The 24,000-nt window shown below is 49.2% G+C and overlaps 2 protein-coding genes across 3 annotated transcripts in view; one reads left to right on the top strand and one right to left on the bottom strand.

The window, feature by feature from the left end:
• The first annotated feature begins 181 nt into the window (after nucleotides 1-181).
• Nucleotides 182-19,345, top strand: LOC133137342 (EMILIN-2-like). The gene is made up of 9 exons (XM_061255566.1): nucleotides 182-440; nucleotides 961-1,086; nucleotides 2,605-2,783; nucleotides 4,005-5,750; nucleotides 16,567-16,962; nucleotides 17,073-17,120; nucleotides 17,785-17,832; nucleotides 18,090-18,230; nucleotides 18,609-19,345. Exons 1-9 carry the CDS (start codon nucleotides 298-300, stop codon nucleotides 18,932-18,934), a joined length of 3,153 nt encoding a protein of 1,050 aa, XP_061111550.1. The 5' UTR covers nucleotides 182-297; the 3' UTR covers nucleotides 18,935-19,345.
• Nucleotides 19,346-22,082: 2,737 nt separating this feature from the next.
• Nucleotides 22,083-24,000, bottom strand: part of LOC133136816 (phosphatidate phosphatase LPIN2-like) — an 18,948-nt gene continuing 17,030 nt past the window's right edge. Inside the window, exons 18-19 of one of the 2 annotated variants that reach the window (XM_061254572.1) lie at nucleotides 23,758-23,861; nucleotides 22,083-23,050 (exon numbers count right to left, since the gene is read on the bottom strand). In XM_061254572.1, coding sequence (XP_061110556.1) covers nucleotides 22,906-23,050; nucleotides 23,758-23,861 — 249 coding nt within the window. In that variant the 3' untranslated portion in view covers nucleotides 22,083-22,905. The remainder of the gene's footprint in view (nucleotides 23,051-23,757; nucleotides 23,862-24,000) is intronic. The other variant, XM_061254573.1, reaches the window with a different exon arrangement.

Below are 24,000 nucleotides of genomic sequence, written 5' to 3'. Positions count from 1 at the left end.
GAGGGCGTTAAACCACTCTGCACTTCGTAATAGCACTTTAGCATGCCGCGAAAAGTGCTGTACTTTTGTTTTGTGTTGTGAAAGTGGGAGGAGGAGGGGTATCTAATACCCCTCCCATAGGATCTCAAACGTAATGTCTGGATTGCCTAAACAACTCAGGACTTTTCCGAAGTTAGTCAGTGTTAGGTGGTGGCTCGGAGGGCGTCGTGCCTGTTTAATCATCTTAATTTGCGCCGGGTGCTGCAAGCGTGGGAGAGTTTCTCGAAGTACGCTATTATTATTTGATATGCATGAAAGATGGAGCGATATCTAATTGAATCCATCGTGAGATGCTCAGTCCTTTCGCTCCTGCTCGCTGGCGTGCTCATTCAAGCAACTCCGAGCTATGATTTGTTCCAAGGATCAGCGTACTCCGGAGGGGGCACCAGGCAGCGCAATAAGTGAGTAATCTGCCCGTATCTCTTGCTTAGACGCTGGCATTTCTGGCCCGAACCCTGTTCTGTTTGCAATTTATCAGTGCCGGAGTTCTCGAGACGCCGTTATTTCGTTTCAGGATAATAGGGAATGGGCCACTCCGCCTCTCTACTCCTTTACCAGCACGCGCTTCTGCGCGCCTTTCGACTTCGTGTGTGGGATGCCAGCGCGCGGGGTGTAATCATGGCTTAGCCTATAACTGGTTAACTTTTATTGCCGCAATTCCAACACTCCCAAAACAACAACGGTCGTCGTCATTGTTTTAGCGCCAGCCCAGCTATTCCGTCTCCGTGGAATGTTGCAGTGGGAGAGGTCGTGGCTCAGAAAGGGGACAAGTTTGGGTCAATTTGATTAACAAAAGAGACGCCGTGGTGGGGGCGTTAAAGTCCACGTAGCCTAACGCTTTCCATGACAATAGATTGTGAATTGTTTATGTTGTTTTTTTTTTTTTTCCTCTTTAAATTTACATATGCATCTCCATTACAGGAATTGGTGTGCGCGCGTCGTGTACAAGAACGTGACCTGCGCGGTCCTGGGGAGCGCGGAGAGCTTTCTGGAGCCCGAGCCCGCGCCCTGTCCGCCGCATCAACCGGACTGCGTGCAGCGCCTGATGTAAGTGTCCCCGGAGAGTGGGCGGGGTGAGCCGACGACCCGTGCGCACACTGTCCCAGATAACGGCGCGGCGCAGCTGTGCGCTGCAGCGCGGACCGCATGCGGGCCGCGAGTAAAGTCGCAGGAAACAATAAACACATGTTTTCACATGAAAGGGGGGAAAAATAATGACCAGGGGGCCCCGGCTGTAGGGCTTGCACTTCTTACTCGTGTACAATGAGCTGTTGCTGGGTTCAAAAAACATGCGTCACATTCCGCAATTAATCAAAACCCTGTTTGGTTTCGATGCGAGAAGAAAGCTCCAGTTGTCTCCTTGTGGTTCAGGCACTCCGTGTTTCGGGCCACAGCAAGCGGGTGACCTGCAGTAGCACAGATCCTTCTCAGCCACCAGAACAAAGGTTCCTTATTTGACGTGGTGTGCTCTATGGACTCGTTGGGTGCGTTGTCACGGGGTAAATAATATTCATGTCTACAACACCTTTCACACATTAAAAGAACAAGGGGTGTACTGTAAAAATAGAGAGTGGGAAAAAAGCACCAGATTGGGAACCGCCAGGCATGGCTTGAGCGTCAGACACAGAACCCCACTGTTGTGACTGCGCCAACAAGGAGCATTTCTGTCCAAGTTGAAATGGTGATGAGAGAGCTTTAAGAGAAGGCGGCGTTAACAGGTGACACTGACTCGAGTTGGAGGCAGTTGGAGGCCCATTCACTGAAGAGGCCCGTTCTTTAGGGAACCCTGTATCGTAGGTGTGAAGTGTGAAAGCACCCAGACAGAGAGAGATAGAGAACCCTTGCACTAGACTGGGTTCTTGGGTTCCTCTATGGAATGGCAGGGTTCCTTTTGGAGAGTGATGAAGTGCATTTACATTTAGGCCTTTAGTTGTAATAATGAATGCCGTTATCCAGAGTGAGTTGAACACTGAAACCAAGCAGCCTTTCCATACGACTACGTCACAGCAGCCGGAGTGAAACCGAGGAGTAAAATCTGCGCTTTAAGTCACAAGTGGATCTGAGGAACGCTGCTGGATGTGGCCCAGAGTGGTTCAGACCCAGAATTCATCACTCAGAGGTCAAGGTTCACTGGAGGTATTCAGTCATCCGTGGATATAAAATGGAGGCTGTTCATCTTCTTCCGTCTTCTTACGAGACCTCTCGGGGACATTTATACTCCCAAGAACTTCAGAGCCGTTAGAGTACACCGTTTCTCTGTGCAGGTTACCGTGGGATAATCCACACCGTCCCGGCCAATCAGCAGCATGGAAAATGTAAAGTCCTGATATTATAAGATACGCAGTAAAATATGTATCCTCAGCTATTACAGAGTACATATAGTCCCTATTAGCATACTCTGCAATAGTAGAATTAACAGTGCTGTGTAAGAATGAATTTAGTATGCAATGTGTGTGTGGTTCATAGTTCATAGTTCAGAGGTCATGGCTTATGCATGGTTCATAGTTCACGGTTCATAGGTCAGAGGTCAGAGGTTATGGCTCACGGTTCGTGTCCCCCGCTCAGGTACCGGACCCAGTTCCGGCCCACCTACAGGATCGCGTATAAGACGGTGACCCAGCTGGAGTGGAGGTGCTGTCCTGGGTTCCAGGGTGCTGACTGCATGGAGCTGAAGGGCCCAATACCAGCACAGAGGCCACACCCCTATCCCCAGCCAATCCCGGGACAGGTCCAGCACAGACCGAGTAAGGCAGCCAATAGAAACTCCTCAATGCAACTCTGAATAAACCTAACCAAATAATCACACACACACACACACATCTAAAGCAAATATGCTATTCTGATTTAAGTTTTTGTTTGATCTGCCTGCTCATTATTAGTTTGACGTCATGAAAATATAAAACTTTTATTACATTTTTATTTCTCTGTGAAATATTTGCAATGTGCACTCTCAATGTTAATATCCAACACACTTTTAGTGTTACTAAATTTGTGTTACTTTCAATATGTTTTGTGTAAAAGTCACTACTTTTCTGTTACACCACTAATGTGTTACATAAGGTACGCAAACGGAAAACACAAAAAAGTGTTGAAAGTAACACAAAATGTGTTGTCCTCAGCTAGATGTGGAGGTGTGTTGATATCTTGTGTTTTTTTGAGCGTGATTGAGTGTGTTTTGAGGATTTCCGTGCTGAAAAGTAGCCCATTGATAAGACTACCATAAAACATATATTTAACAGCAAGTGCTTTAACATAATCTGGTCCCTATTCATAACTGGGAACAAAAACTAAAAACTGAAAATGTAAGATGGTTCTTTAGATAACGGCCTTTAATAAATCAACAACAGGCTAATTATTTGTCACTTTCCCACACAAGTAAAACTGAAGTGGGCTAACAGTAGCCAGCTAGCTTACAGACCCTACCCCGATTGCACGAAAAGCATGACAGTATTAAATAAAAATCAGATGCGATGGGTCGATGCCGGACGCCAGCATGCTTACAGCCCTGGGGGTTCACAAAGCAGAATCACTGAGCTGGCTGGATCACAGAATGTTCCACATCTGGGAGGGTTCTGAGTTTTATCCTGTTTATCCAGTGAAGCCCGAGACCAGGGGTGTGACCTAGACTGCTAACAGGCTAATATAACTAGAGAGAAACAATAGACAGAGGGTCCAACATAGTGGCTAAATTGTTACGTTCGAAACAAATGGTTTATTTGGACAAAATGTAGCATTGTAGCAGGGTGGTCATGAGACAGGACGTGTGATGACCTCGGTGATCATGTGACCGGTCATGGGACAGGTTGTGTGATGACCTCGGTGGTCATGTGACAGGTCGTGTGATGACCTCGGTGGTCATGTGACAGGTCGTGCGATGACCTCGGTGGTCATGTGACAGGTCGTGTGATGACCTCGGTGGTCATGTGACAGGACGTGTGATGACCTCTGGTTCTCCCCCACCTCAGGGCCATCTCACCAGGACTGGGGGCAGGGCGGGGGGCAGGGCGGGGACCGGGTGCGGAGGCTGGAGGGGGAGGTGGACCAGCTGTCCCAGACAGTGCGGGACCTGCAGGCCGCCCTCACCGGCCTGAACGAGAACCTGCGGCTGGACGTGCAGGAGGACACCAGCAAGATGCTGCTGACGCTGCTCAACACCCTGCACCTGCCCGTCAGCGACCTCACCGCCGGCTCCACTGAGCACGTGCAGCTCGTCAGCCACGCCCACCCGCCGCAGGGCCACGCCCCTTCCCCCGACAGCCCCGCACAGGGCCCCGCCCCCTCCTCAGACGGCCCCGCCCCGTCCTCAGACGGCCCCGCGCCCTCCTCTCGGGACCCGCTGCACTCCGTCATGGAGAGCCGCTTCCAGCAGCTGAGGGCGGAGCTGCTGGAGAGCGTGGAGGTGAAAATGGCCGCCCTGCAGGACCGGTGCGACCCGGCGCGTTCGGCGCGCGGCCGCTGTGAGCAGCAGGGCTACCGCAGCCTGGCCCAGCAGCTGGACCGCAAGGAGGCAGGCCTGCGGGAGGAGATCCGCCAGCTGCGCCTCCACATGGCCCCCGGCGAGGAGGGCGCGGTGCGGACGCTGCGCGGGGCCAACGAGGTGTCCGACCTGCGGCGGGAGGTGGTGCGTCTGGCGGACGCCCACCGCGCGCTCAACGCCCGCGTGGACAACGAGGTGGAGCACCTCTCCGCGCTCAACATCGAGGGGCTGTTCGCGCCGCGCCTGGAGGAGCTGGAGGGCCGCATCAACGTGACCGAACGCAACGCCGAGACGCTCTGCTTCTACGTGGACGACAAGCTGAGCCGCCGCATCGCCAACGAGACGGACGCCCTGCGGGCGCTGCTGGGCTCCACCGAGGACCAGTTCTCCGCCATGCTGGTGGAGATCGCCAACGGCAACCACAGCGACGCCGACGGCGACGGCGACGGCGGCTCCTTGGGCCCCGACGGCGTGGAGGAGGTCCTGCGGGACGCCCGGACCAACGGCCGGCAGATCCAGAGCCTGGAGCAGAAGCTGAACGCCCTGGCCAGGCAGTGCTCGGCGGGGTGCGGGGGCGGGGCCGGGGCGGGGCCGGGCGCGTACGACGACCTCCTGCGGGAGGTGCGTGTCCTGGGGAGCGAGCTGGACGCCGCGCGGGCCGAGACCAACGGCGACGCCGAGAAGCTGCGCGACCTGGAGGGCCTGCTGCGGCGGCAGCTCCTGATCGGCCAGCACAACAGCCGCAACCTGGCCGACCAGCAGGCGGGGCTCCTGGCCGCGCGGGGCGAGGTGGGGGCGCTGCGGGGCGACGTGGACCGCCTGGCGGAGGCGCTGGTCCAGCAGGCCGAGGAGGTGCGCGGCCTGAACGCCAGCTGCGGGCCGCAGGCGGGCGGGGCCGGGCGGGAGGAGGCCCCCGGCGGGAGCCCGGTGGACGAGCTCCGGCTGAGGCTGGACCAGCTGAGCCGGGAGGTGCGGGCGGAGCTGGCGAGGCGGCGGGCGGACGCGGGCGGCCCGGCGGGCGGGGACGTGCCCAGCAGCCTGCAGCGCGTGGCCGACACGCTGAACCGCCACACCGCCAGCGTGTGGGCGCGCGTGCAGCAGCTCCACGCCGCCCAGCGCACACAGGCCCAGGGGATCACCGCCCTGGCCACCTCCCTGCACCTCCTGCAGACCCAGCTCGCCGGACACGCCCGGAACACGCCCGGCACCACCGCCACCGCCCCGGGCCGGCCCGGTGAGTCCCACCGCCTCATCACGCCTCATCACACCTCATCACACCGTTACTACGCCGTTATTACGCTTAGAGCGCGCTCCAGAATTACTGCCACCCCTTACTGCCAATGCACGAAAAACAAAAACAATATGATGACTGAGATAAACTCAAAATGCTGAACAATGTGGGGAAAAATACTTGTACTTTATTGATGTTTCCACAATCGAACGTTCATTTCACGAAGAATAGATTTAACCAAAATCAAGGTTCCATAATTGTTGGTTCCATAATTGTAAATATAAGTATTTTTTGTGCATTGCTAGTCAGAGGTGGCGATAATTCTGGAGCCCACTGTTGGTGTTTAAAAGAGGCTCCTAACAGACCTGGGTAAAACGCATAATTTGTTTTGGATTCAAATGATTTTCCGCGCTCAGAAAAACTTGCCAAGAGCAATCGAGCCGACTGAAAGCACAAGAAGGTACACCAGACAAGCTCAGTAAAGTGTATACATGTAATTAAATCCAAAACAATGATGTGTTTGTCCAAGGTCTGGCTCCTATCAATTTTTCTAACCTTTCAGTCAATTTGGCCTTTTCAATGGTCGTGTTTTTACGAGTGTGAATCCAGTGAACACTTTTGTGATTCAAAATCTGTAAAACCACCTAGTTAACCGAGTTAGTTAATATCAAAACATCTCTCAACCAATAGTTTGACGTTTGTAGACGTCTAGATTCCGGCATTTCCTCAACGGGAGGCACAGTTTGTCATAAAAGGAAGCAACTGTTACAACTGTCCCGCACCTGGGAATCAAATGAAACGAGCCCCATACCGTATCCCTGGCACAACAGTACTGAACTACTGAATCGTTCAGTCTGTTCATATCTCAACATTAATAACGGCCTGGCTACATAGGTGCACACACAGGTGCACACACAAACACACTATTTTGAGATATTTATGAATACGTCTCCTAAATTGCAAAAAAAAAAAAAAAACTATTCCAGATTTCTCTTCAGCGCATGTTCTTATGTATGTGACTTTGTGTGGAGTGAAATAGTTCAGAGGACAAGCACACCTTTCTTGCATATCGTTGCCGAGGGGTACGTTTACCCTAGGCGACCTACCTAATATTGCACGCTGAAGTGGGAGTGATCCAGGCGGCTGGTGGGAAGACGCTTGGCGAGGAGCTCGCTAACCGCCGACGTCAAGCTGGTCCGCCGTTTGTATAAATTCAAAGTTTTACGAAATTAAAAACCCGTAGCTAGTTCCAAAGTTAAACTAAGACGCGAAAACTAGAATAGGGAAACGTAGCATTCGAGTCCATTCGAGTTACCTACCGGGAGACCATATTCTCGAGACACCTACTTTTTCCCAGTCACCTGTTTCACAACACTTCCGTTTCAGCAACTGCGTTGCATTCATTACGAGGCGGAACTCAAGAGATTCCAGATCCTCGATCTCATATCCTTGCTATCAAACTATGCTGGTCGTTTTGATATCAAAGCGGAAATAAAACCGATTGGACGTTACTCGCAACGGTTCAACTGGGGAAAACGCATCTCTGTGCTAAGATTTGGGAATCTTGCAATTACTTATGTCCACATCTATTTTGTTTTCGGTCTGATTAGACTTCTTGCTTGTTTTTATTTGTTTTTCTTTGAATGTATACTATTGGTATGTTTTGCAAGTCTAACCCCAGATAGACTAGTCGGCGCTTCTTGCGAAAATTAATGGAGATCCCAGTAAACTAAACTACTTCGCAAATGCTATGTGGAGGCTTCAAACGAATACGTTTAAGCAACGAAGCATATCATTATCAATACAAAACAATAACAACGAATATCGGGCAAAATACACACTCAATGATGTGTTAAAACGTCTACAAATATTTTATTTTCTAATCTGCTTTTCCATTAACTACGACGGTTGTTGGTCTGTTAATAAGCCGACTTCACGTCAGCGGCTTTCAGGCTCCAGGAATCTGAGCTGATGCCAGGGTTTCCGACCTGGAATTCCGTGTTGGATGGATGACCGTTCGAATCAATTTTTCCAAGTTGGAACCTGTTCCTGTTCCAAGTTCCGAGTTACTTAGAATGCAGCATTTGGCACCATATTCCAATCAAATCTCGCGAAAGGTGGACTGTAGCCATATATAGGATAGATGCAACACAATTACCAGCTCCCATCAGCATAATTTCAAAACCATGTAGCCTGAATAAAATAACAGCGCAGTAAATCACAATCGATAAAAGTATTGAGGAAGCATGTGCAATACATGAAAAAAAAGTATCCAAGCCAAAAAGCCTGGGGTCCTTTGCGAAGTGTTTGAGTCCCGGTTTTACAGTCTCTCTCTCTCTCTCTCTCTCTCTCTCTGGGCGGGTGAGGCGGAGAGTCATCTGTGTTTAATTTCTGAGGCTTTCTTTGCCTTTTCAGAGAGATCTTGCTGTCGCACACATTTCAGTGTAAACGTGCCGCCCTGATCAGAGTTCATTTTGAACTGGTTAGGTACAAGTAGGCGACTTCTAAACTTGAGTACTTGCCCCAAGATTGTTGTTGTTGTTGATAAGGCACAGATATCTTAGTGACCCCTGCCAGTGTAGTTCCCAAACAGGGGCTCAAGAGTCGTTTTTACATATGTTAACATGTTTTAATTCTGTACGTGAACATTTGTCCAGGCTACATTTCAACCAGGAGTGGCACAGAGAAAAGCATTGCATTAGTTGATAGCGTCGTTGGAAAGTTTGCGGCGTGTTAATTAGAGCAAACGCCGCATCAGGCGTGAGAACTGTAAGACTCCCCGACTCTACATGTGAGTCACACGGTAAGGGGATTCGGGTTAATTCCGCTGCTCTTAAGTGTGGGGCGTTAGCAGAGGGGAAAAGGTCAGTGTTTCACATGCCTGCCTGCGGTACGTCACGGTTTTACCCCGGGTTCGAGAGCCTCCGCGATGGTGTGATGCTCAATTCTGGAGACTTCTGGAACCGGTTCATTATTTGACGCGTTGGTATGTCATTTATAAAAGGATAATGCTTTTTTATTTATTGTTTGACACGAATGTGTTTTTCTTGGGCAGTACCGGAGGAAAAGTTCTCCCGGATTAGACGAGGTGTAGACAAACGGAAAATATTGTCCGGGAGGGAAAAAATAAGGTTGTGCGCTCCTCTCCGACACAAAAACATTTCTGTTTATTGGATTTAGGAAATCGCCAACGCAACTTTCCCTGCCTACAGCCTTGGTCAGGGTAAACACACTGGAATTTTGGGGAAATATCACAATACATATGATTCACAAAAAGGCCTTTTTTTTATTATCACCAAAAAGCAGCAATAATTGTATATTTGCCTATTCATTGTGAAGTATTGCGATATTACATTACATTACATTACATTATTGGCATTTGGCAGACGCTCTTATCCAGAGCGACGTACAGTTGATTAGACTAAGCAGGAGACAATCCTCCCCTGGAGCAATGCAGGGTTAAGGGCCTTGCTCAAGGGCCCAACGGCTGTGCGGATGTTATTGTGGCTACACCGGGATTAGAACCACCGACCTTGTGTCTCCCAGTCATTTACCTTAACCACTACGCTACAGGCCGCGCCCATGATCTTTCCAAAACGTTTGCCCACACGGAAAAACAACATGTGTTAAATGTGTTTTCCAATATATGCAAATATAAAAAAAAATTGCCACTAAGATATTACAAATTAGCACTTTTTAAAATATAATAAGTTTATTTGAGGAAGGATCACCATATATTACCATATACAGTATTTGCCATATAATTTAAATATATTTTAATATATATTTTTCTCTCCGTGTGGGTGTGATGATATTGTTCAGGCGGAAGTGTAGCATCAGAGTGAGAGAACTGGGCTTACTACTGTGACCGTGGCGTTTTGACCTTCCCAAAATGGCGTCAGTGCCCTGCGATAGACTGGCGACCTGTCCAGGGTGTATTCCTGCCTTTCGCCCAATGTATGCTGGGATAGGCTCCAGCCCCCCTGCGACCCTGATCAGGATAAGCGGGTTCAGATAATGGATGGATGGATGGAAAATGGCGTCAGGTGACTAAATGTACGTGTAAGTCTCTGTAATCTCTTTCAGGGGCTCTGCTAAGTGCCTAAAAGTGCAGATGAGGTTGTGTTTCTGTGTGTCGGTGGGTCTGAGTTCCGTTTCCGTCAGGGGAAACATTGTCTTCCTCCTCTCCTTCCTCTTCTCCTTCCTCCTCTCAGACAGCTCATCTGTTCCCGCTCTTGCTGCACGGTTTCTACACAGAGAGGAAAGTAAACAGGTTGATTCACGGGTCTGTTTTTCATTAATGAGCTGAGTCACTGGATCAGCCTCTCTCTCTCATTCTCTCTCTCTCTCTCTCTCTCTCTCTCTCTCTCTCTCTCTCTCTCTTTCTCTCTGTGCCTCGGGCCTAAATATTTCTGCTCAGAACCCCTTTGAAATGAAATGCAGGCAAAGCTGTTACTTATGTAAGTATGGTGCAAAACTGGAAGCAGGGTAGTCCCATGTGCGTGCATGGCTAGTTTACTTCTTCACTGGCACCAATACAGGCATAGCCTACTACGCAGGACGTTTACTTTGAAAATGTAATAGAATAACCATGCAAGGCATATCTGTGATGCCTCGGCAATCTCTGTCTTAGTGGACCATTGCCAAATGTGTGCTGTTCTAACCTTTTTCTCAGCTTGTCTGTACGATAGGTTAAGTGTTGGTTTTGACCCATCTGTTTTGAGAGTGCAACCCCCCACCTCTCCCAATCCACCCCCCGCCCCTGCCCCCGCCCCGGTCTGTGTGTAGGGCTGGTCGGGCAGGCCTTGTCAACACAATAAATGGCAAAAACCAATTGTGCTCCCGGTGCAGTCCAGACTACCACTAGTGTACTTTTTAATTCCACTGAGGTGTTCACAAATGTCAAATGAGCTGACTCGCTCTTGATTCTGTGATTGACTCTCTCTCTCTCTCTCTCTCTCTCTCTCTCTCTCTCTCTCTCTCTCTCTCTCTCTCTCTCTCTCTCTCTCTCTCTCTCTCTCTCTCTCTCTCTCTCTCTCTCTCTCTCTCTCTCTCTCTCTCTCTCTCTCTCTCTCTCTCTCTCTCTCTCTCTCTCTCTCTCTCTCTCTCTCTCTCTCTCTCTCTCCGGACTTGTACTGCTGCCATTTGCTATGCTCTGGTATGGCTACAGCTCACTGGAGTCTCTTGTGTCTTCAGTCTCAGTGCTGATGACAGTTTTGTGCTTCTGGGTCTGGGTGTTGCAAACAGCCTCTGCGGCCTCTCACTGCCTCCCAGTGTCTCCCAGTGTCTCCCACTGTCTCCCACTGTCTCCCACTATCTCCCAGTGTCTCCTACTGTCTCCCACTGTCTCCCACTGTCTCCTACTGTCTCCCACTATCTCCCAGTGCCTCCTACTGTCTCCCACTGTCTCCCACTGCCTCCCAGTGCCTCCCAGTGCCTCCCAGTGCCTCCTACTGTCTCCCACTGCCTCCCAGTGCCTCCTACTGTCTCCCACTGCCTCCCACTGTCTCCCACTGCCTCCTACTGTCTCCCACTATCTCCCAGTGCCTCCTACTGTCTCCCACTGTCTCCCACTGCCTCCCAGTGCCTCCCAGTGCCTCCTACTGTCTCCCAGTGCCTCCCAGTGCCTCCTACTGTCTCCCACTGCCTCCCAGTGCCTCCTACTGTCTCCCACTGTCTCCCAGTGCCTCCCAGTGCCTCCTACTGTCTCCCAGTGCCTCCTACTGCCTCCTACTGTCTCCCACTGCCTCCGAGTGCCGCCTACTGTCTCCCACTGTCTCCCAGTGCCTCCTACTGTCTCCCAGTGCCTCCTACTGTCTCCCACTGTCTCCCAGTGCCTCCCAGTGCCTCCTACTGTCTCCCCTGCTGTACCCCGAGAACTGAGCACAGATGTGCTCTCTGATGTCAGCAGCCTACCCCCTACAGACCCCCGAAACAACGACCTCATCATCGCTCCGAGGCGATGTCATCGTTTCAGTTTTCCACGGAAGGCGGCGGTGCCAGGATTTCCCACCGATCCAAGGAATAAAAAAATTAAAAAACCGACAAAGGCTAACCCGATAAACCAATCGGCAGTAATTTCCCGAATGCTCACGCTGCGTGTCTGAGTTTTGTGTAGAGCAGCGTGGAGCTGTGTCTAAACTCACCGGGACGCAAAGCCGCGGTCAGAGTTAGCCGGTCTTGTGAAATCTGCCGTTTAACAGATGGAGTGTGTAACTGAGTGAAAAGATTCGATCAGAGCAGATTTCTCATGCTCTCCGTCGCCTTGGCTCCTCTCTGCGGGAAGGGCGAGGTTAGAGTTCTGGAAACAATTTATCCGGCCGGGCCCCAGGGAGGAGGGGAAAGAAATGGCGTTCTCATATTTATGCGCTCTCAATATATTTGATTTAATTCTCATTTCCCCACAAAGTTACAGTGCCGAACCAGGAGCTTGTTCATTAGGCAGCTGTACTGGGAAATGGTCACACTGGGAGAACTTCAATGGGAAGGTATTTCCAGGACAACAGGGAACCCCCCCTACACGTTTGAAATAATTGCCATGGCAACCCTAACTGCCGCAGTGAGTCAACACCTTGGTTTGAAGCCCTGTCTGAAACCAGGCAACAGATAAGGCCTACGTTCCTGAAGTAAGGCCAACACAAATAGTTGTTATTTTGGCAAATGTTTATCAATTAAACGTTTTAAAACGGACACAAACCGGTTGAGTAGAGCCAGGGGGGAGGCAGTAAAATCTTGTGCAATAAAGTACAACAAAAAAAAAAATCAGATTTGGTTGGCAGGAGTGAGCGCTGCCGCTGAGGGAATTATGTTTTATTTTATTCGCTGATTCCTATCAACTGAGTTTTTGACAATAATCCTGGAGCCGTGTCGGTGCTCTGTGTGGTCGCTTGGGTCCCAGCTGACCGGGGGGTCACACGATTCAGCTTTTCAATCTTTCTCTTCATTTATTTATTTATTTTTTTAATTCACTGGATGGGAAAAGTTTTTTTCCGATGCTGTTGTTCTTGAGCCGGTTCCTTGCTCCGCGATTGCCAACAACCCCCCCAACCCCAACCCCCAACCTCCCCAACCCCCCCAACCCCCCTGGCCCCAGTCTAGTTTAGGGTCACCGAAGCCCCAGCCCTGCCTCTGAATCACTGGCTCCAGGCGCTGGCGTTTTGGCCCGGGGCGTTTCCTCGGGAGCGTCGGCCGGAGCGCTAGCCGCACCTCACGTCTGCTCCTCAGGCTCCGTACTTCCCCTCTGCTTCCTGGAGTCTCTCCCCCCCCCCCCCCCCCAAACCAAACGACAGCGGCGCAACGGGAGGGGAGCCCCGCCTGGCTGCTTCCCCGGGCCCCCGGACCTGGCAGATCCAGCACAGAGAGATCGACCCGTCTGTCCTCTCCCTCACGCCAGAGGAGAAAGGGCTCTGAGAGGGTGCTCAGGCGTGATGCGACAGAGCAGCCATTTTAGGGTTCTTCATGGAACCCTCTGGCATCCTGGACAGAGAGCCATTTTCCCCCAACGGAGAACCCTTGAACTAGACAGGGGTCTTCTACGGAATCACAGGGTTCCTTTTGGAAAACAAATCCTAGTGTGGATCTAGAGCTACTAGGCCTATGCATTGTTACTCCATTGCAAAAATAAATCAATCTTAACAAGAACTTTTAACAAGTGTCTTAGTCTTGTAAAGAGACTTAAAATCTTTTTTTCTCTCAAGTGGAAAATACGAGCTGGTTTTAAGTTGCTTTTTGCTTGTGAAATTGTCTTACGCCGTTGGCAACTCTTGAACTTAGTCAAACTGTCAAACCTCATTGGCAAGCTTATTGTCACATTTAGCAAGAAAAGTATTAGAAATAAGTCTAAATGTAACTAAAATATTTATAAGTTAAGATTGACTTGTTTATCTAGTTTTTGTGCACCGTGTGTTGAGGAGGATGTTATTGTAAGGGCATATTTTCAAATTTGTCCATAAAATAGCCACAAGTGTAGACGTAATGTCGAGCTTCTTTGACTGGCTTTACAATGATTGAATTTTACCTTTATGGATGAAGATGCGATGGTTGGGGGTAGAGAGGGAAGCAGGGCAGACAGGCAAGGCAGGTGAGTTGGCAGGTGGATGAGAGCAAACAAAGGAAACTCCAATAGATTCCAATGATTCAAACAAATGGTTAGTAGAAAGTAGTTAAATCAGTAGATCCAAATAATGAAAATGTGACATTCAAGTATTCAAAAGGGTCCAAAGGTCTTCAACAGCCGTAAAGAACTGTGTGCTCTTACGTCTTCCTAACTCCTTTGTTCTCAGTGTTCTAAAATCAAAAGTGAGTGTCGGCCATCTTAAAGCTCAAGGCCTTCTCATAATAACAAAAATAAGAGTTCTTTTCAAAATAAAAGATCCCAAATTGAAACCAAGTTCTCTGTGCTCCTGTAGCACGCATTCAACTAATTTAAATGGAAAATGGCTCCTACAGTTATAATAATAATATCTTATAAAAAAATAAAAAAGAGTCAGTCCAGTCAAGAAAACACTTCAGGCTAGATTATTATAATGGATTATAATGTTATTCACCTGGCGAAGTCAGCGGCGTAATAGAAAAGCCTTATTTACAGCGATCCTTTATACCCTGCCAGAGACCACGGGACTGTGTGTGGACAGACCCATTTGGTGGAAATGTGAAACTTCATTTCCCAGCATTCAGTGGGACACACCCTGTTTTATTCCCTCTCGGCCTGCGCTGTACTGACCCCTGACTCACACAGATCCTCAGCCAGCACTTACAGGATGGAAAATAACTAGCAGTGTGCAACAGGGCAGAACACACCATGTTCTATATCTGCTTTACCGACTAGTTTAAAACATCAAATGCTACCATCTCAACCTCTAGGCCAGTGGAGGATGGGAATCCCCATTTCTCTCGCCACTGTTTGAGGGTTTTTCTGCCCATAAGGGAGTTGTTTACCTCATATGCTGTCTGGGCTGATATCGTTTTCTTCCCTTCTGTTACTCTGTAAAGCGTCTCTGGGACAGTCAGCTGTGGAAAGCATTAAACTGAATTGAATTGCATTATATAGCCTGTAAAATATAATATAATAGGGATATGGGTGAAAACGTGTTAACCCTTCATCTCTAATGTTTCGCTGAAAGTTCATTGACTGATAATTACTATTTGTGACACTTTGTGATGGCTTGTTGCCTAAGCCCTTTATTTATTCTCTTTTGGAAGTGCGTGTGTGTCCCCCGATATTCAAAGAAATGTATCCTCCTTTCCTCCACTTGTCTCCTCCCCCTGGACAGCAGTAGATGTGTTTCCTGGGAATGGGAGGAGGAGATGAGCGGAGGAAAGGAGGATACATTTTTTTGATTATTGGGACATGCCCAGCGACTCTTCGTAAGTCACTCGGTTCAAAGGCACGTCGCCAAGGGCCTGCTGACGAAGGTTAGCCTCCGTGGCTGACTCAAGTGCATTCACAGAAATGCTATATAATACGACAGCATTGTAGGAAAAGACACACACATCCAACGAGGTGCTGGATAAAAACTGTAAGACAAAACCAGAAAAAGAGAAGAGCTTGTGAACTCCAAATGGCACAATCCATTTTTTCTCATTTTGTAGTGTGCAGATTTATTTCCTATGTCTGACTTAATCTGCACTGTCACTGATAAATTAACAAATAAAGTCATGAAGTAAATTCCTGTGGATAAGAGTGTCTGCTAAAAGACAGGAGTGTAGCAGCAGTGAGCCTGGTTCTGGACTGAGGGGCGAGTCTGGGCTCTGAGATCCAGGGTTCTGGTTCTGGACTGAGGGGCGACTCTGGGCTCTGAGATCCAGGGTTCTGGTTCTGGACTGAGGGGCGAGTTTGGGCTCTGAGATCCAGGGTTCTGGTTCTGGACTGAGGGGCGAGTTTGGGCTCTGAGATCCAGGGTTCTGGTTCTGGACTGAGGGGCGGGTCTGGGCTCTGAGATCCTGGGTTCTGGACTGAGGGGCGAGTCTGGGCTCTGAGATCCAGGGTTCTGGTTCTGGACTGAGGGGCGGGTCTGGGCTCTGAGATCCAGGGTTCTGGTTCTGGACTGAGGGGCGAGTCTGGGCTCTGAGATCCAGGGTTCTGGTTCTGGACTGAGGGGCGGGTCTGGGCTCTGAGATCCTGGGCCGGCTCCACAGTGTCTCCCGTCCCTGGGCGCAGGAGTGCCGACAGGCTGGAGTCTGTGGAGGGTTTCTGCCGGTCGCTCACAGCGGAAAGCCGCTCACAGCCGGTCAGATGAGGACAGCAGGAGGAGGCCACCTAAAATGTCCGCCCCTTAAAGTCTGCATCGCTCGTTTTTCACTTCAGCAGGGAGCCCCTCTGACCTGTGTTTGTTGTAATGAGTGAATCTGGCTGTGTGTGTGTGTGCGTGTGTGTGTAGGGGGGTTCTTACAGATGGATAGTACTGCATTTTTGGTGGAGGTGCCTAACACATTCTCAGTAAAGACTGCTCCTTTTAAAGTGAAGGGAATCTAAAGGGGTCTAACAGAGAACAAATTACATAATACATAATGAATCACACATATCCTGCAAATATACTATGAATATACTGCAAGTATACGACAAAAATACTGCAAATATTCTACACATACACTACACATCTACTGCACGCTTTATATTAAGTTACACAAACAATTCCAAATTGTACAGCAGTGAGACTTCAGCCACTAACAGCGAGGTAACAATAAACACAGGAGCTGCAGTTTATGTTCTAACCGAGTCTCTCCACCCCCTCTCTCTCCCGTCCTCTCCTCTCTCCCCTATCCCCCTCTCTCCTCTCCTCTCTTCCCTCTCTCCCTCTCCTCTCCTCTTTTTTTTCAGTTCTTAACGGAGTTAAGGAATCCCCAGGCTCTGCTGCTGAAACCAGGCCCCTCCCCCCCGCCTCCCCATTGGCCCCCAGACCAGGGGGCGTTTCCATCGTCCCGCACATCCAGATCCCCCTCAACCCCAACCAGAGCCCCCCGCTGTCCCACCTGCCCCTCTCCCCGTCCCGCCCCCACCTCCCCTCCTCCAATTCCCTCCCCCCGTCTCAGCCCCTCCAGCCCTCCAATCCCCTGGCCCCGCACCGCCCCCACCTCCCCGCCCCGCCCCCCCGACGCCCCGTCACGGAGACGGGCGAGGCCGGCCCCCCCGGCACCGTCCCCCGGATCGGGGTCAGGGTGTCCCTCACTCCGGACACGCCCAACGAGCCCGAACAGGGGTACGCTGGAGCCCCAGGTGAGGGGGGGCACGCGGGTGTGAATTCTGTGTGAATGTTGGGATTGTAATTGTCAGCTCCCGGCAGGTCGAGATCTCTGAATGGTTCTGTGCGTTTCTCTTGATCACAGGGTACCCGCCTCTCCGTCCTGTATCCTTTAGGCCCAACATCGTTCCAGGTGAGTTACCGTCCGGTTGTTGTCTCAGTGGGAATGTGCTGAGAGCCTAAGACCCGGGAATGTCTGTGTGTGTGTGTGTGAGTGTGTGTGTGTGTCTGTCTGTGTGTGTCTGTGTGTGTGTGGGGGTGTGTGTGTCTGTGTGTGTGTCTGTGTGTCTGTGTGTGTGTGTCTGTGTGTGTCTGTGTGTGTGTGTGTGTGTGGGTGAGAGTGTGTGTGTGTGTGTCTGTCTGTCTGTGTGTGTGTGTCTGTGTGTGTTTGTGTGTGTGTGTGTGTGTGTGTTTGTCTGTGTGTTTGTGTGTGTGTGTGTCTGTGTGTGTGTGTGTGTGTGTGTGTGTGTGGGTGAGAGTGTGCGTGTGTGTCTGTCTGTCTGTGTCTGTGTCTGTCTGTTTGTGTGTGTGTGTGTGTCTGTATGTGTGTGTGTGTCTGTGTGTGTGTGTGTGTGTGTGTGTGAATTAACCCTTTAAGGCTTAAGATCACAAATACGGCATTAGAATGTTCTTAACTGAAGATTCTAACGCTGATGTCACAATCACTACTGGCAATTGAAGGCAATGTTCTGACTTTTAAAAAACTGCATTCCAAAAGCACCTGCTCTCCAGAGGGTTACCTGTGGTCTTAGTCTAATGTAATGTGATGTAATGTAATGTCTTCTGTTCTTGTGCAGTTGCCTTTTTGCCTCGGAAGCATGCCGACCGGCCTTTTGTGACGCCAGGTAAACAAATATTCAAGAACGAGCCATAAACTACCCTCACAATCACATGGAGTAATTTACTATGAATCATGTCACCAAGATGGCATCGAATGGCCACTTATAATCAGCAAGTGTCATACTCAGCAAACAAGCCAACAGTTATCACGGTAAACACAAGTAAATACCTACAATACCTAGCTGCTACACGGCTAACCTGCCTGTACGCAGCGCATTATGTTCCCCGGGGGGAGAAATAAACAGGCTGTGTTTCTCCGCAGTGTCAGCAGGGGGCGCTGGTGTCTCTGAGCCCTTCTCCTTCTCAGCCGGCCTGACGGCCGTGCCCCTACCCTGGCTCATGGGCGTCATCCGCTTCGACAGAGTGCTGGTGAACGACGGAGGACATTACAACCCCCGCACAGGTGCGTTACAACTAACCCCCACACAGGTACATAACACCCCCCGCACAGGTATATTATAACCCCTGCACAGGTACATTACAACCCCCGCACATAGGTGTGTTACAACTAACCCCAAACAGGTACATTACAACCCCCGCACGGGGTGTTAGAACTAACCCCCACACAGATGTTACAACTAACACCCACAGGTGTGTTAAAGCGAACCCCCGCATTGGTGCGTTGCAACTAACCCCTGCACTGGTGCGTTACAACCCCCAAAGAGGTGCGCTACAGCCCCTCAGCAGCCACACAGCTCCAGCAAATCGGCTGCTGAGCCTAATCGGCTGTAAGCGACTGTGTGTGAGAGCGTCAGCTGACGGTCCTCCCGCTCTGTGGCAGGCATCTTCACGGCGCCCCAGGAGGGCCGGTACCTGGTCAGCGCGGTGCTGACGCCGCAGCTGGGCGAGCGCGTGGAGGGCGCCCTCTCCGTGTCCGACCGCAGCGTGCAGCGGCTGGCCTCCCCGGGCCCCGGCCCCGCCCCGGGCCCCGGCCCCGGCCCCTGCGCCTGCGCGGGCCCCGCCTCCGTCAGCCTGGTGCTGCCGCTGCGTCGCGGGGACCGCCTGGCCGTGGTGCGCACCGCCGGCCGGCTGGCCGTGTCCGAGCCCCGCGAGGTCCTGTCCACCTTCAGCGCCCTCTTCCTGTACGCCGCGCCCGCCCTCCGATAGCCCCGCCCGCCGCCCGCCCGCCAGCCAATCAGGGGACAGCACAACCCGCGGGGCTTCCGCTTCAACTGCCGTTTTTTAGGGTTTTTTTTCTTTTTTCTTTTTAAATCCATTTAATTTATTTTAGCGCAATAAACAAACAAAAGACGTGTAAGTTATGGCAGAAAGCAGAACTTGTTTTCGTTGATCTGTTTCGCTCTTTGAAAGCATTGACTGTGTGAGACGGCAAGGTAGCAATCTTTGAGATATAAATATGATTATAATTCTTTTTTGTTTCGATATATGTCCACTCTTCAGAGAAACAAAACAACTTATTTTCCAAATGTACAAAAGGAATTCTATATTTTGTAAAATGTTAAGTGTTTACATATGTTGTGCGTATGAACCTGAATAAAACAATATTTTTACATTTTACAGCCGTTATTGAGCCAAGGAAAATTAAGCTCTCATCTCAGAGGGTGTGTGTGTGTGTGTGTGTGTGTGTGTGTGTGTGTGTGTGTGTGAGTGTGTGTGTGAGTGTGTGTGTGAGTGTGTGTGAGTGAGTGAGTGAGTGTGTGTGTGAGTGTGTGTGTGAGTGAGTGTGTGTGTGTGTGTGTGTGTGTATCTGTCACGCCTAAATTCATCTTTAATCTTTTTGAGAGAGGTTTGAAGACAAAGCAAATGGTAATTAAACAAACCTGAATATTGTTTAAATGTGTTTCAGCTCAAAATTAGGCACCTTAACTCTTAACTTATGTAGGGGTCCAAAGACACGCGGGTTAGGTTAACTGGAGTTAGAGATCTACTGCCCTGGGCTAGAGCAGTACTGCCCTGGGGTAGAGCTGTACTGCCCTGGGGTAGAGCTGTACTGCCCTGGGCTAGAGCAGTACTGCCCTGGGGTAGAGCTGTACTGCCCTGGGGTAGAGCTGTACTGCCCTGGGGTAGAGCTGTACTGCCCTGGGGTAGAGCTGTACTGCCCTGGGCTAGAGCAGTACTGCCCTGGGTTAGCGCTCTACTGCCCTGGGTTAGAGCTCTACTGCCCTGGGTTAGAGCTCTACTGCCCTGGGGTAGAGCTCTACTGCCCTGGGGTAGAGCTCTACTGCCCTGGGGTAGAGCTCTACTGCCCTGGGTTAGAGCTCTACTGCCCTGGGTTAATGTCAGCAGAGCTTCTCAACTGAGACCAGGGATTTTCAGGTCAGAGACACAGATACACAGAGACTGATATTCAGGGCACTGGACTCTTGCGTCGGCAGGGTAACCTCCCATCGATCTCCCACACAAACAGAAAAACAGTCCGTGACGACAACAGGTCGGGGTTGGAGGATGTGTGCGTAGTTTGTGTTGACCCTCATGTGTGTACAACCAGAAGAGCCGAGGTCACTGTCCCAGCCAACCACAGGCCTGGAATCCCAAAGTGAGTGGACTATGATTTAATAGGGTGAAAATAATGATAATAATTGAAAACAACGTCGTCATGTGCACTGACTTTGGTAAAACATTGGGGGGGGGGGGGGGGGTTTGGCCTCACTCAACCTCCAACCACGAACAATAAATATTTTGGTTCCCAGAAAAATAAATCCTGTAAAGTGATGTTAACATTAACAACACATAAAGTGCATCCGGAAAGTATTCACAGCGCTTCACTTTTTCCACATTTTGTTATGTTACAGCCTTATTCCAAAATTGATTAACTTCATTTTTTTCCTCCAAATTCTACACACAATACCCCATAATGACAACGTGAAAGAAGTTTTTTGGAGATTTTTGCAAATTTTTAAAAAATAAAAAACTAAGACATCACATGTACATAAGTATTCACAGCCTTTGCCATGAAGCTCAAAATTGAGCTCACGTGCATCCTGTTTCCACTGATCAACCTTGAGATGTTTCAACAGCTTAATTGGAGTCCACCTGTGGTAAATTCAGTTGATTGGACATGGTTTGGAAAGGCACACACCTGTCTATATAAGGTCACACAGTTTGTCGGAGCTCAAACCAAGCATGAAGTCAAAGGAATTGTCTGTAGACCTCCGAGACAGGATTGTCTCGAGGCACAAATCTGGGACGATGGTTCATCTTTCAGCAGGACAACGACCCTAAGCACACAGCCAAGATATCAAAGGAGTGGCTTCAGGACAACTCTGTGAATGTCCTTGAGTGGCCCAGCCAGAGCCCAGACTTGAATCCGATTGAACATCTCTGGAGAGATCTGAAAATGGCTGTGCACCGACGCTCCCCATCCAACCTGATGGAGCTTGAGAGGTGTTGCAAAGAGGAATGGGTGAAACTGCCCAAAGATAGGTGTGCCAAGCTTGTGGCATCATATTCAAAAAGACTTGAGGCTGTAATTGCTGCCAAAGGTGCATCAACAAAGTATTGAGCAAAGGCTGTGAATGCTTATGTACATGTGATTTCTTAGTTTTTTATTTTTAATAAATTTGGAAAAATTTCAAAAAAAACTTCTTTCATGTTGTCATTATGGGGTGTTGTGTGTAGAATTTTGAGGGAAAAAATGAATTTAATCCATTTTGGAATAAGGCTGTAACATAACAAAATGTGGAAAAAGTGAAGCGCTGTGAATACTTTCCGGATGCACTGTACTTACTTCCAATTTGCTGGGTGCCCCTACAACACTATTTATGTGAAATGTTCGGAACAATACAAAAAAGATTGCACGGGGATTATACAGTCTTTAAATACAGTAAATACAGTCTGTATTTACCATGCAGTCTGTACATCGTGACATCGTGCTACATCCAAGTTTGAATCTAACCGGAATGTTCCCCAGCATTCTGGAGACCTATCGTCAGGTTGTCAGGGAAAGGAAGGGACATTGTTTCTTTCTAAATTCCATAAAAATAGATTCTTAAAAATATGACCGTATTTATTAGCTTAACTTATATTGCAAGTCCTTACAAGTGACAATATTTTCTTTTTCAAGAAATAAATGCAATAAATTAAATTCACATCTGATTGGAAAGATGTTCTTATCTCTGTCACCTGAAGAGCAGTTTGGACTTGAAATTGTAATATAATCACACAGAAAATACTCCTCAAATTCGGCATATCCAAAGCAGAATTTAACCAACAGGTTCTAAGATATCAAATGCCTTCCAAAGTAGTTATAAGAAAAACGTTGCAAAACGGCACTTGACATTAGGCAGGCATTTTAATGTTACAGGAAGTACACACGAAACACAAGACAGAAAATCACACTTAAGTTAAAAACGTTCGCTAAACCGCAGTGTAAAAAATATAATCTCATGCATACCGTACCAAGAATGATACCCAACAGCACTGCCAAACCAGGCCGTCGTTATTAACATAATTACATATATTACATGATAAAATACAGAATATTACAGATGATATTCCATTTGGGATGAAGCTGGTTAATGTAATCAAGTTGTGTCATTAACTAGCCGTTCTCCTAACATTACACTGACTGTAACCCTAACCTTAACACTGAGCAGCGAGTAACAGCATAGTGTTTGCTGGTATATGCGTGTGGTTGGCCTGATAAAACTGATCTGTGTTCAATGAGTAACGAGGAACATCAGGGATTGGGTCATGTCTGAAAGAGCACACTTTACCTCCCGAGTATATGAGTCATACACTCAACAGCACACTCAACAGCACACTCAACAGCACACTCTCAGAAATAAAATGGAGGTACATTATTTGTTTATCAAGGATCAAATGCCTAAAATGTACCCTGGAAGTATAGTAATGTTCTCTTTGGGTACAAATAAGCGTGTTTTCCAAGCAAAAAAGGTACAAAATAATGATGTACTCCTGGCTAGGGCTACAACTACGTATGTACCTATTGGGTACTACCCCAGGGGCAAGCATTTATACATTTTTAGGCACTTTTCGTACCTTTCTGAGAGTGTAGGCAGGTGTGCTGATTCAGACACAACCCTGGTTCCTTGGAGTCGATGGTTTGGGTCAAGCTCAGGGATTGGTCGGCTCGTGAAACAAAGGGGCGTAGCCTCTCACAGTAGGTCCTCGTGGCAGGGCTCAGGGATTGGCTGCCTCCAGAAGCAGAAAGAGCTGAATTCTGGGAAGGTTAGGGCGGAGGTCTTCTCCTTCGTGGCCAAGGGGAACACATGCTCCACGAGTTCACTCAGCCGACTGTACCTGAGGGTGGTGTGGACACAACCAGGACCCAGTCAAACACTCACTCATTCAATTACTCCCCTTTAAACAGACACATTTAAACAAAACAGCTATAAACAGCCAATATTCAGACAGACGGTTGAGCTATACTTCTGAATCCCTGTGGAATTTAGCAGGAAGGATGAAAAAAAACACCAGCAGCCTTGGTTTATTAGCTGCAAACAATGTGTTCCTTGATTGGTGGAGCTTCTCTGCGTTCCAGTAAGATGACAGAACAGCTGTCTTTAATTCAGCTCTCATTATCCCTGTCACCATCTCAGACCAGAGTAGATCTGCAGAGCTGTTCAAACACACACACACACACACACACACTTACAGACACACACACATTCTCACACACACACACACATACACTCACACACACACACACATACTCTCACACACACACACTCTCACACACACTTACAGACACACACACATACTCTCACACACACACACTCTCACACACACTTACAGACACACACACATTCTCACACACACACACACATACTCTCACACACATTCTCTCTCACACAGACACACACACTCACACACACACACGTCAGTGTGAGAGAATGTCTGTAAGTGTGTGAGTGTGTGTGTCTGTGTGTGAGAGAATGTGTGTGTGTGTGTGTGTGTGTGTGTGTGTGTGTGTGAGTGTGAGAGTGTGTGTGAGAGGCTGCACTCACGATGACTTGTTTCCCCGGCTCTGCTCCTGTGTGAGTTCTCCCTTGGGGTTGACGGTGAAGATCCGGCAAACGGGCACTCCCACCTGCCTGTAGGCGAAGGCGTCCTGCACAGACACAGTGTTAAACACTCTGTGTTATTACCTCTAACTGTGCGTGGAGGAACATAGTTCAAATCAACAGATTTCTGTTTCCATTACACACAGTCACATGAACTAGCTCCTGGCATCAACGCGCACTGTGTTG

Source organism: Conger conger, chromosome 9 (assembly GCF_963514075.1).
Source record: "Conger conger chromosome 9, fConCon1.1, whole genome shotgun sequence".
NCBI lineage: Eukaryota > Metazoa > Chordata > Actinopteri > Anguilliformes > Congridae > Conger > Conger conger.
This window is presented reverse-complemented; position numbering and strand designations above follow the sequence as displayed.